The following is a 12,825-nucleotide window of genomic DNA, read 5'->3' on the forward strand; positions in this document are numbered from 1 at the left end:
TATATATATATATTTAATATTTAATTGTATATGTATTTATATAATTAACTATCAAAAAGTATATAAATGATTTTCACAATCTACAGATAAAGAGAGCTTTGAATTTGGGTTGGAGCGTAAATCTTGCAGCAGTTGTAGCATCTCTAAGAACAATTACGCTGTAAAAAGACATGAAAATATTTTAGAGAGGCGCATGAGTGATACAGCACTTTCTTGTGCAGAAAGACAAGGTTAGAAGTTTAACTTCAATTTTAGTTAAAAAATAGTCATACATTTTTTAAATATAAAAATTGTATGCGTTTTTTAAATGTAAATTTTGTTAATGACGGACCCAATTTGACTCAAAAACCTTTTAAGGGTTGTGGGGTTTTTTTTTTTTTTTATAACCCACACAACTCTTTAACTATAATATAGAAGCCTTGAAAAACAATCTTACTGTGCAGAAAAACAAAACAACATTTTGCACTGCTGTATAGTCTTTTTTATTGCATCTCTAAACACTTATTTAACTAAATTTTTAAATAAAATATTTACAATTGTAAACATTTTTTGTTAAGTTTAACAACTTGAAGGGAAAAAATGGTAGTAAATGGACCTGGTATAGAAGTTTTTATGGATTTAGGACTTTTTGATATGTGTGTCTATTTACATGTATTTATATTTATACCTATCTGTGTTTGTGTGTGTGTGTGTGTGTATATATATATATATATATATATATATATATATATATATATATATATATATATATATATATATATATATATATATATATATATATATATATATATATATATATATAAAGCAATTTTCTGTAAGCAGTAAGCGATTTCAGTTAAGTGACTTTTTATCATTTTTTAACTTTTAAATTATTCAACTAGCGGTAAGATAAAATAAGTAATTAATTTAAAAAAAAGCCACATTAACTTTTGAATGATGTTTATGTAAAAATATTTGTTACTAAAGTTTGAATGACAATTATGTTTGATATAAGTGCTATTTATTAATGAAAAAAACTCAAATAAAGTTAAAAGTTTATTTTTGTTTTTATTTTATTGTAATGATTGATTTTTTGAGCTTGAAGCAAAGATCATAAAAACATAGTTTAGTTCTGATAAAAAATGATTGAATTTTTAAAAAATTTAAATTGTATATTTTTAATAAAATTTAAAAATATATAATTAAATTTTGATTTAAAAAATATATTGAAATTAAAGTTAATCCTTGGGTTTAACTTAACTGTCAAGTTTATTTAAAAATATTACTAAATATTATTCAATATTGAAATTTTATTTGTTCTTAAAAAAAAATTAGCTCATTTTTATTGCAATTGTTTTTTTCGGTTTTCCTTTCTTAATATTTTTTTTTTACTCAAACTAAATTTTAGATAAAACAGCTGCATCAAAAATTCGCACAAAGATAAACTCTATTTTTTTATAACACAAATTAAATTGCAGAGATTATTATTTTAATAAAAGATATATACAGCGATATGAATAGTAAAATAATAAACTATTAATAAATAGTAAATAAATTAATGTAATTTTTTTTAAATAAAAAATCATTTGTAGTTGCAAAGCTGCAATTAAAAATTTTAGAAATAATCATTTTAAACATTCAATTTAAAAACAAAACAAAGTTTTAACATATTTTAATTCATTTATGCAAATGTCGAGAAAAGAAAGAAATTTGCTAATATCAAACATTTTTTTAAATGCAACATTAAATTTAATTATTTATTATTAAAAAAAAAATAAACTTTCCTTATAGTAATAATAAAAAAATCGTTAAATAACATTAAACTTGTTTTGTGGTAATTAATATTATTGCAGTAATTTAAAAAAGTTAATGTCTTTAAAAAATGAAAAAATAAAGAGAATTTTATATGTCGTCAAATATCGTGTGAATTTTATTTGACGTCAAAGCATTTTTATTTTAAACAAGGCCTGATATATATATATATATATATATATATATATATATATATATATATATATATATATATATATATATATATATATATATATATATATATATATATATCAGGCCTTGTTTATATATATATATATATATATATGTATATATATATATATATAAATATATATATATATATATTTGTTTATATATATATATGTGTATATATTTATACATTTATTGCACCATGAAAAAATTCTTTAGTCAAAGTCAAAAACTGTGCCTGTTTATTATGCAATGACTTAAATTTTTTTGACTTTACATTTTTCATTTTAGTTACAATGATAATTAAACTTTTGAGAGAAAAAAAAAACTTTTGCAAGAACTCTAAATTGCTCCTGTAAACTGTTTAAGGCGAGTGTAGGCAAGAGCGAGAGCTAAAGCTCTCGCTTCCTGCCGATGCCTGTTTGTATATATATATACACACACAGGCATCGGCATGAAGAATAAAACGCTTTTATATTAAATAAACTCATCAGAAAAGATTTTACTGATGAGTCTTTATTGATATATCATCAATAAAGACTTATCAGAAAAATCTTTTCTGATGAATCTTTGTTGATGAAACACAGTGTAAAATGAAAAAAAAAATTTTGTCAAGTGATTTTCTACTAGTATATAATTGCTCTGTTCTTTTTAAAACATTGAGTACTCTTTTTTTTAGAATACATTTTAAAGTTGTTTAAATATATATTTATATTTATATGTATGTATGTGTATATATATATATATATATATATATATATATATATATATATATATATATATATATATATATATATATATATATATATATATATATATATATATATAAAAAGTCTTCTCAGGAGATGCATGCTTATATGACCGCACATATAATATTTTGTTATAACAATTTTGCCATGGCTCCTTATAGTTTTAATTTAGCCCATTTAATGTGCTAAATAAAAAAATGCAAACTAAAACTAAAATTAAAAATAAACAGACTATAATCTGTAAAGAGAAATAAAATGAAAAATAAAAAACTGAACTAAAAAAATAAAAATCTTTAAGAATGATAAAATGAATAAAAAATAAAACCGAAAAAATAAAAGGATAAAATTAATGTTTTTTTATTTTAAGTTAAAAGTGTTTCACTACAAAGAATTTAGAAAAAATAAAAGTTACAAAGATATTTAATCCAAGCTTAATTACATAGAAACTTAATTAAAAATTTGAAATTTTGCTCTAATAAAAAAAAATATAAAACATTAAAAATTAAAAATTATCTGTTGGTAGGATTTAAACTCTCATCCAATGTGATATAACAGTCACGCGTCAGAAATGTCTCTATTAATCAACCTAAGTGCTACATCAATGTGGTGATTTAAGAAAATTAATTAGTTTTAAAATACTGAATAAAACACTTTTATATTAAATTAAGTTTGAGCTGTTAATTGAGACACTTTTAAACTAAAAAATATATTAGTTTTATGCTTTTATTTATTCTGGTTTATCCTTTATTTATTTTATCAATTATTAAGTTTGTTTGTCTTTTCAGTTTATGGTTTGTTTATTTTTATCTTTCACATAAAATTAGTTTGGTTTTTTCAGTTTTTTCAGCATTTTTTAAAAACACACTATTTATCAATATAATGCAAAAAGTATGTGGCTAATTATTCAGCATCTCCTGAGAAGGCTTCATATATATATTTATGTATACAGGCCTCAGCAGGAGTAAATGAGTGCTCAAGCGACTTGTTTGATATTTAGAAAAAAAAGCTCATATATCAAATGATATCAATAACTTTGTTTGATTATATCTTTGATAGCCTGATTTGCAGCAAAGTGCTGCTACATTGACTGAGGGTTTGGGATGAGGCAGCAATCTGTTTTTTAATTATTCTTCATTTTTTCTTCTTTTTCTGAAAAATTAAAGCGCAGATTTTTACGTAAAGAGCACAAAAATGATATTAGGAAATTTCGATCTATCATATGAATTGGACATAGTGTATATATATGTATATATTTATGTGTGTGTGTGTGTGTATATATATATATATATATATATATATATATATATATATATATATATATATATATATATATATATATATATATATATATATATATATATATATATATATATATATATATATATATATATATATATATATATATAGTGAAAACTAAATAATTATTAATATATATTTCAATTACATTACTAAAAGTTTCACGCAATAGCGATCATCAGATATAATGCTATTGCATGAAACTTTCAGGAATGTAATTGAAATATATATTAATAATTATTTAGTTTTCACTATATTTGCTCTGCTAATTATATATCACGCTGTATTGAGCACTCTTACTGGAAATATTAACACAATTCCTATATATATATATATATATATATATATATATATATACACATGTATATATATATACATATATATACATATATATATATATATATATATATATATATATATATATATATATATATATATATATGTATATGTATATACATGTATATACATACATATATATATACATATATATATACATATACATATATCTACATATACATATATATATACATATATATATATATATATATATATATATATATATATATATATATATATATATATATATATATATATATATATATATATACAGGTAATTCTCCTAGAAGAAAATTTGTTAAAAGGATACTTTCACCAGTTGTATGTGGTCTTCAGTTTCCTGATAGATATGAGGTTTTGGACTATTCTAACTCCAGTCTTACTAGCTGTGATTCTTTATCTATTGCGTCCGAAGGAGATGTAAACAATTTGTTGTTTGAGTTTGGATCCCAAGAACTGGCAGATGAGATAACTCTAATAGATAAAGAACTTTTGATTAGAATTCCTTGGCAAGAACTTGCTAACTGCAGTTGGATGACACAAGAAAAGGTTAGTTAAAACTAAATTTTGAAATAAATATTGTATAATCTAGTTTTAGTATAACTTATTGATCGTGTGCGTTTAATAAATGTTTTGTTTTTAAATTTTTTAACAAAGATTGTTGGCTAATTACCTTAATCTTAAGTAATTTTCAAAGGTATTTTTTTTTTACAAAATTGTAAACAATTTTATTTTGGTTCATGCATCATTGCTTTCCTTTTTTTTTTATTCTGCAATTGTTAATGGTCTAACTCAATGATTCCTATATTAAATTTTTTATTAACTGTCAAAAACTAATTTTTTTTATTGAAAATACCAACTACACAAAAAAAATTCACAGTTATATGAATATATTTTTGAACTCATTTATTTTTAATTTATACTACTAAATTGGTAAAAAAATTCTCTTTATTTGAACCAAAGTATCAATCTGAAATATGCACAATATTGCGTATGCCTCAGAAGGTTTGAGTCGTATCTATGTAAAAACATTGATTAAGCAAGGTACCCTTGTTTAGATACCTTGTAATTTTTTGTCAACTCATTTTTATTTATCTAGTTAAACTGTTGACATTTAATATTGGTTTATGTTTTGGCCATTGTTGATTACTGTAATATTATGTGATTTTTGTGTATTTTACTTTCAAATTTTAGTTTTTTTTGGCTCCAAACACAATGAAGATGGTGCAGTTTTTTAATCGTATTGCAATGATGGTAGCTACAAGTATTTTGTCTGAAGAAACTGCATATAGAAGAGCCAAAGTTATACGCAAAGCTATTAAGGTATATCTATTGCAGTTGTTTTTGAATTACTTAATTATATAAATTAATAATTTCAAAAGTATTTTAATTTATAATATTTTGTTATAAATTACAATGAATTGACTCGTTTAAAACTTTGTAGAAACTTGCTTATAAACTAGCAGTTAAGTAAACAATTAAATTTTAATTGTTAAGTAGTTAGCTATATAATAGTTACGCAGTAACCCAAAAGTAAAAAAATGGTAAAGGGTTTAAGAATTATTTTTTTTTGCTTGTTTCAAATTGATACTACTACTTGTCAAGTGCAATTTAAGTACAATAGGAGACAACTGTCTTATAGTTGATATAAACTCAAATCTTACAGTTTAACAGGAGGGGAAAGGGGGATTTGAATATAATGCTACACTTATAATATACTTTCGACATTTATTCGAAAATAAAATCATTATTTGAAAAATTATATTAAAAGTATGGTTACATTTTCTTTATATCTACTTATCTTTATAGCTATCTTGTCGCTGTCGTTACATGAAAAACTACAACTCTTTAAAAGCAGTTTTAAGTGGAATGCAGTGTACTCCTATATTTAGGCTGAAAGCAACGTGGAAGCAAGTTCCATCAAAGTACAGAAGGTACACATTTCAATTGAATTGTTTTGCCTCCATTTGAATATTTTAATCTTTTTAATTTGTTTTTAGATGTAGCAAATTTCTTAAATTAAAATTTGATTTTAAAACAACTCTATATTGAACTTTATTTTAATTTTGAAGTTGTGATGGTATCATGATAACAATACTGCAAGGAGAGTAGCAGCATTAAATTGAATTTTATTGTAACCTTTTTTTTTTCTTTTTTCTAGTGTTTTTAGTAATACTTTTTGTTGGCTTTCATTGTACTCATTTTCATTTAACACTTAAATTAGAAATCATTGCATATAGGGTAAAACCCTATATCCTTGGTAATCTTTATTGCGCTTTAAATTCTGGGTTCATGATTTGAGTGAGGTTTAATTTAGTATTTGTAATTTTTTTCTGTAAACTTTTAACTTTGATGTTATTTATTTTTGTTACATCAGAAAAGTAAAATAATTCAATTGAAAGGTCCATGAAGCTCTTGAATTACAGAGGCATCAAAAATTCCTTTTAAATTGTAAAGTAATTCTTGATAATCGGCAGTTTCTAAAAGCTAAATTTTAAACTCCATTTTTTACATTTTTGTGTAAAAAAGTGACATCATTTAACGTCAAACTGTTTATTTGATGCATAAAGTTTGTATAATTTTACAAGCTGATGATGCTACTGATAAAAATCCATCAAAAATTTCTTATCATATTTAAGAATTCTTATAATTTTATGTCTTTTTATTGATTTTGCATTCACAATGTACACAATCTTAACATTCAAGCTAAATATATATAATATAAATATATATATATATATATATATATATATATATATATATATATATATATATATATATATATATATATATATATATATATATATATATATATATATATTAGGGTGCATCCAACGCCCCATACATTCAAAAATTAATCTGTCCTTATTTTTAAAACTTTCTATTGGTTCTCACAAGACATTCTGTTAAATTTTTTCAAAATTGAATGAGATTTATGGGGGCCTCCTCAAGTGTGAAACTTGCAATGAGACCCTAAACAGAAGGAAAAAAAGTTTTTCAAATCTATGTCATGTTGGGTCTCAAAAGAAGCGAAATTTTATAAACATTTCAAAAAAAAATTTTTTTCAAAAGAATTATTATTTCTTGTTTTATTGCATAAAAATTATTTTTTTAACAAAAAATTAAAAAAAAAAAACTTTTTTTCATGTTTTTTGTCAAAAAAAATTTTTATGTTTTTTTAATAAAAAATGATGATTATTTTTTAAATTTTTATAAAGTTTCATTTCTTTTGAGACCCAACATGACGTACATTTGAAAAACTTTTTTTTCTTCTGTTTAGGGTCTCATTGCAAGTTTCAGACTTGAGGTGGCCCCCTAAATCTCATTCAATTTTGAAAAAATTTAACAGAGTGTTTTGTAAGAACCAATAAAAAGTTTTAAGAATAGGGACAAATCAATTTTTTAAAGTTTGAGGCGTTGGGAGCACCCTAATATATATATATATATATATATATATATATATATATATATATATATATATATATATATATATATATATATATATATTTTTTGTTGTTGTTGTTGTTGTTGTTGTATTTCACCTCTCCAAAGCCAAGAAGGCCACTACAGATGAGGAGGCTACTTGTGGTTAAAACCCTCTCCCAACTCTATAACTCCGAAACACGAACCTTGACGAACAAGGCCGCTGCGCGAAGAAACAAGTTGAGCGCTGTACTACCAGGGACGTGGTAGTACAGCGCTCAACTTGTTTTATGAAGCAAGCGCTCTACCACTCGCTTATGAAGCAAGCGCTCTACCACTACACCACTACCGCATATATATATACCCTAATATATATATATATATATATATATACATATATTAGGGTGCTCCCAACGCCCCAAAAAAAAAATCTTAGTTAAGTACAATAATTATATATTATTAAAATATAAAATATTATATTTTATTAAAATAATATATTTAATTTTTTATTTTTTTTATGAATATTAGTAAAATTAAAACTTTAATCATTTATAAAAAAAAGGATTTTCACTCCAGTAAAATAAAAGTATTCTAAATAAGTTAAGCCAAAAAATTAACAGCTATAGCTTATGTCATATATAATACTTGCTTAACGTAAACAATAAAACAATTTAAACCGCTTTTTAAAAATTTAAAGGATTTTATAAAATTGCAGTTCATGCATTTTCCAAATAACATTCTGGTAAATCTTGTTTTTCCAAAACTCTGCATAAGAATATGCAAGGGAGTTGCTGCTATATCAGTTGAGGGTTTGGGTTGGGACAACAATAAATTTTTTGTTATTCTTAGTTTTTGCCAAATAGTTGCATGGATCGGGACGACTGAATAAGCGCAAATTTCATAAGTGTGACCTGGCATAAGCGCTAATTGCGTAAATGGTACAAGTGTCAACTGGCATAAGTGTGCTTGAAGAATTTGTTAACATTAGTATAAGTGCGACCTGGTATAAGTGCGAAATGCCAATTCTCTCTTATGTTATTATTTGCAATTTTATTCGGGGCACTTATGCCAGTTTTTGTAACTGCTTCACACATACCAGTTCGCGCTTATGCCAATTTGCACTTATTCAACCTCCCGCATGGATTTAGGTGCAAATAAAGTGGTAAATTTATATCAACATGCTCTATAGTATATATATGTGTGTGTCTTCTTGCTCCTTAAAAAACCAAAACCTCCTTAAATAACCTTTAAAAAATTGAAAGTTTTAAGGTTATTTAAAATCTCAATCTTTTTAATGTCAAAGGACGAAAAGTCCTTAAATAGCCTTAAAAAGTTTCTCAAAATCAGCTTTCAGAAAACAGCTGTTTTCTGTTTTTCATTTTAAAAAAACAGCTGTTAGAACTGTTTCTGTTTTTCATTGAAATTACAACAAAATAGTTCAATTTCTAGCATTATTTTTTATTATAGTAAAATTTAAGGAACATGAGTTAATTTAGAGATTCGTCCATAGGTGTGTTTGAATCTTTTTGCAAAAGTTTGTTAAAATTTAAAAAAAATGCGCCTAACGTCTGTTGATGTTGGTTTTATTGTAAGGAGAGCCTCATACATTTTTTTCAAATTTTCTGTTTTTTTTTTTTTTTTTGCTGTGTTCCAAAAAACCAAAAATTTCTGTTTTAGTCATTTAACTTTTAAATTGTCTCAAATAGTCAAAGCTTCGTTTTAATCAATTTGATCAATCATTTTGGGGATAGAATATCAACATGTTAAACGTCAAGGTGCAATTTTTTTTTCAGCTTCAAATGCTTAAGTTACTTTTAACTAAAATATTTGGTTTCTAACAGTCAAATTTTGTGCATTTTTCAAAACATAATGAAAATCAATTTCTAAATAAATCTGCTTGCACAACCTCCATGTCATTATTTTCGAAATTGTCAACCTGATCTTCATCATCAAATCTTAAACGAATTCGGGCATACAAAATGTCAATTACTCCCAAGTAAATGTTATGATTAATACAATACTGGTAGATAATCAATTTTTAATTTTCTTAGAAACTTTTTGTTGATTGGTGCACCATCTTGTGTTGATCCTATCAAATTTTTTTCAAATTCATATGAAAAACTCTTTTAGTGATTTGATACTTTTTCAATCATTGCTTCAGCATCGCACAAAGATGCAAACTAATCCCAATTTGTATGTTTTGTTTTCTTCACTACAATGCAGATTTATTCCAAAAAAACGACGATGAACAGTTATATACTCGTCAACACTAGCATACTAGAATACTGAATTTCTATTCTTTCTTCATATAAATATTTTTAAGACCATATTAAGTTCGAAAATCAAACTGTTGTTTTTAATTTAAATTTTTTTTTTTTTTAATTTGAAATAAAAATTAAAAATAGGAAGCAGGTAGCAAAAGAAAAAAAACAGTTTCTTGTTTTCCAATTTGGCTAAAAATACAGCTGTTTTCCAATTTTTCTCAAGAGCTGTTACAAACCTTATTAAAAAGGTTGGAAGTTTAACTGTCATTTTTAATTTCTTATTTTCTTTTATTTTTTTTACATTTTACTGATTTTTCAAATTTATATCTGGATTGATGCAAAATAGTAACTTAATATTCTTTTCTTTTTATGTTAACTTATGGTAAGTTAATATGAAAATACGGATTGTATTAAAGAGTCACTGAAAATTCAAATAAACAGATACAAATAATTATTGGTTTGTATTTTTTTTGGAGAATAATGCAGGTATTGTAATTTTAACTAGCCACGTTTAACTATTTAAATATCTCTGGAAAGACAAAAATGTAAAAGTTTGGCTTTTTTTTTCAATGATATTTAAGTAACGCGGCACATGAATAAAACGGAGTTTTAAAATAAACCGGATAATAAAACGGATAGTTTTAAAAAAAGTTAACATTGAATAAAAAAACCATAGGTTGGAACATAAATAGAAACTACAATGAAGATACAAATTATATATATACAAAATAAAATTCTTTCAAGAATAATGTAAAAATCTATGTACATTATATATAGAAGATAACAAATATTGTTTTGGACGTTTTGTTATTTATTAAATAAAACTTTTTTATTTTAATAAAAAAAAATTTTTTTAATAAAATGTATGTATAAAATGTGTGTTTGCATACATAATAACTTTTTTTTCTTATCAAGTTTGCTTAATATTTAGAATGTTTCGTGAATTATCAGAGCTTATGTCAGAAAATAATAATTTCAGTTTGTATCAACAAGAACTTTCCACTTCTCTTCAGAATCCTCCAATTATTCCTTTTCTTGGAAACTTTCTTACTACTGTTGCTCACACTCATACATACATGGCTGTACAGACAAAATACAAAAACCAAACTTCAAGTGTTGCTCAAAATGCTTCACATGGTAGTTCAACTAGTGAATCACCTGAATTTCGTTTTTCTAATGAAGCGCCTGATTTAAGACAAAAGAGAACGAATTCATCAAATAAAAATCATTCTCGAAGCGATTCAGATGATAGTGGAGTAGTGTTATGTCGTCTAAGTCATGCATTAGATGGATTTGATATTAGCCCAAGAGAAAGTTGCCTAAGTTCTCCCGATGACGATGAAAATCGCTTGATGGAAGATATTTTTACAAAGCCTAATTCTGTTAAACATTTAACCCCAACACAAAAGCGAAAAAGTGCATCACATGATCTTATTTTTAATTCTACCGACATTAAACTATTCCATAAAAGTTATAGTGTAGATAATAGTTCTAGTAATAAGAAATTTTATGCAAATTTGAATAATATAATAAACAAAAGACCTATAGAACCACCTATTCGAGATCCGTTTTATGATTGCGAACTGATGTTTTGGAAATTTCAGATATCAGCAGTGCAGTACAAACTTGTTGTTCGACCATATATTCAAAGATTTTTAGTCAATTGTCCCTTTAATACTGAAGAAGAAAATTATAAACTCTCTTTGCTAAGAGAGCCTCCGTGTACAAAGTTTTAAATCTGTTTATTTAAACATCGCTAGAATAGAAATTATCTGGCTTATGTAAAAAGTCTTTCTGCGAATATATATTTTTCAGTATCATTAATTTTATTTGATACTGAAAAATGCTTATCAGAACCGTACATTTTTAGTTTAACTTCAATCCAGAAAAAAAGAAAATTTTTCTGTTTTATTTTTATTTGATTTTAAATCTTCAAGTTTTTACTCAGATTTATCTTTTGTGTAGGAAAAAATCTTTTTTTTACTATTTAAACTTAGGTTATATAATATTTAATACTGTTTTAATAATTATGTATATAGTGAAAAATATAGAGTAAAGCATATTTAAAGAAAAAAAATGAAGGAGTTGTATAAATTATTTTTTTATATTTAAAAACTCTGTTTTAACAAATCAACAGTTTCATGATGAATTTGAAGCAGTAGGTCTGGCTAATAATTAAAACAGTAATAAGTGGGCCACTATGAGAAACTAGTGATATTTGTGGATTCCTATGGCATAGGAATACCCAAGAACCAAAAACTTTTTGGTATTTTTCCAAGTGCGACATTTCACATTCTCTAAAACCGCACACAAAGATAAATACTTCCAGATAATCAGGAAAAGTGGTTGAAAATGTTTAGTAAAGCAACAAAAAAGCTTCCATTTTACGTTAGTTTAAGTTATTAGCCAACTTTCTTTTCTAAAAGACAAAGCTGTTCACTTTCAGACTAAAAAAACGCATATTATTTTTGAAACTACTCATACCGAAGTGAAGTGTTTCTCTGTATTAAAAACCTGGAGTTCAATGAGATTCCGGGTAGTTCAAAAGCTTCCTTGAAGCATAACAAAGTTCTTTATGCACATGTGAATTTCTAAAGAACGACTTTTGATGCAAAACAGATGGAGTAGGTTCTGCGCGTTGTCGTTGAATTAAAGAGCAAAAAAAATTGTATTAGAATCTTTCACCGATGCGTGCTAGTGAAATATGCTCACGTTTTATGCATTAAAAAAAAGGTGGAAATTTATTGTTTTTAAAGTATTTTCGTAGTTGTATCCTGAGCAAATTTAAAGCATGTGCT

At 24.6% G+C, this 12,825-nt stretch overlaps 1 protein-coding gene across 1 annotated transcript in view; it reads left to right on the forward strand.

Moving 5' to 3' along the window:
* LOC100203503 (uncharacterized) overlaps positions 1-12,121 on the forward strand; it is a 19,716-nt gene extending 7,595 nt beyond the window's left edge. The window contains exons 2-6 of the mRNA XM_065790744.1: positions 87-230; positions 4,615-4,889; positions 5,535-5,663; positions 6,150-6,274; positions 10,959-12,121. Of these exons, the coding sequence (XP_065646816.1) occupies positions 87-230; positions 4,615-4,889; positions 5,535-5,663; positions 6,150-6,274; positions 10,959-11,763 (1,478 nt within the window). The 3' untranslated portion in view covers positions 11,764-12,121. The remainder of the gene's footprint in view (positions 1-86; positions 231-4,614; positions 4,890-5,534; positions 5,664-6,149; positions 6,275-10,958) is intronic.
* Positions 12,122-12,825: the final 704 nt, after the last annotated feature.

This window comes from Hydra vulgaris, chromosome 02, assembly GCF_038396675.1.
Source record: "Hydra vulgaris chromosome 02, alternate assembly HydraT2T_AEP".
Lineage (NCBI taxonomy): Eukaryota > Metazoa > Cnidaria > Hydrozoa > Anthoathecata > Hydridae > Hydra > Hydra vulgaris.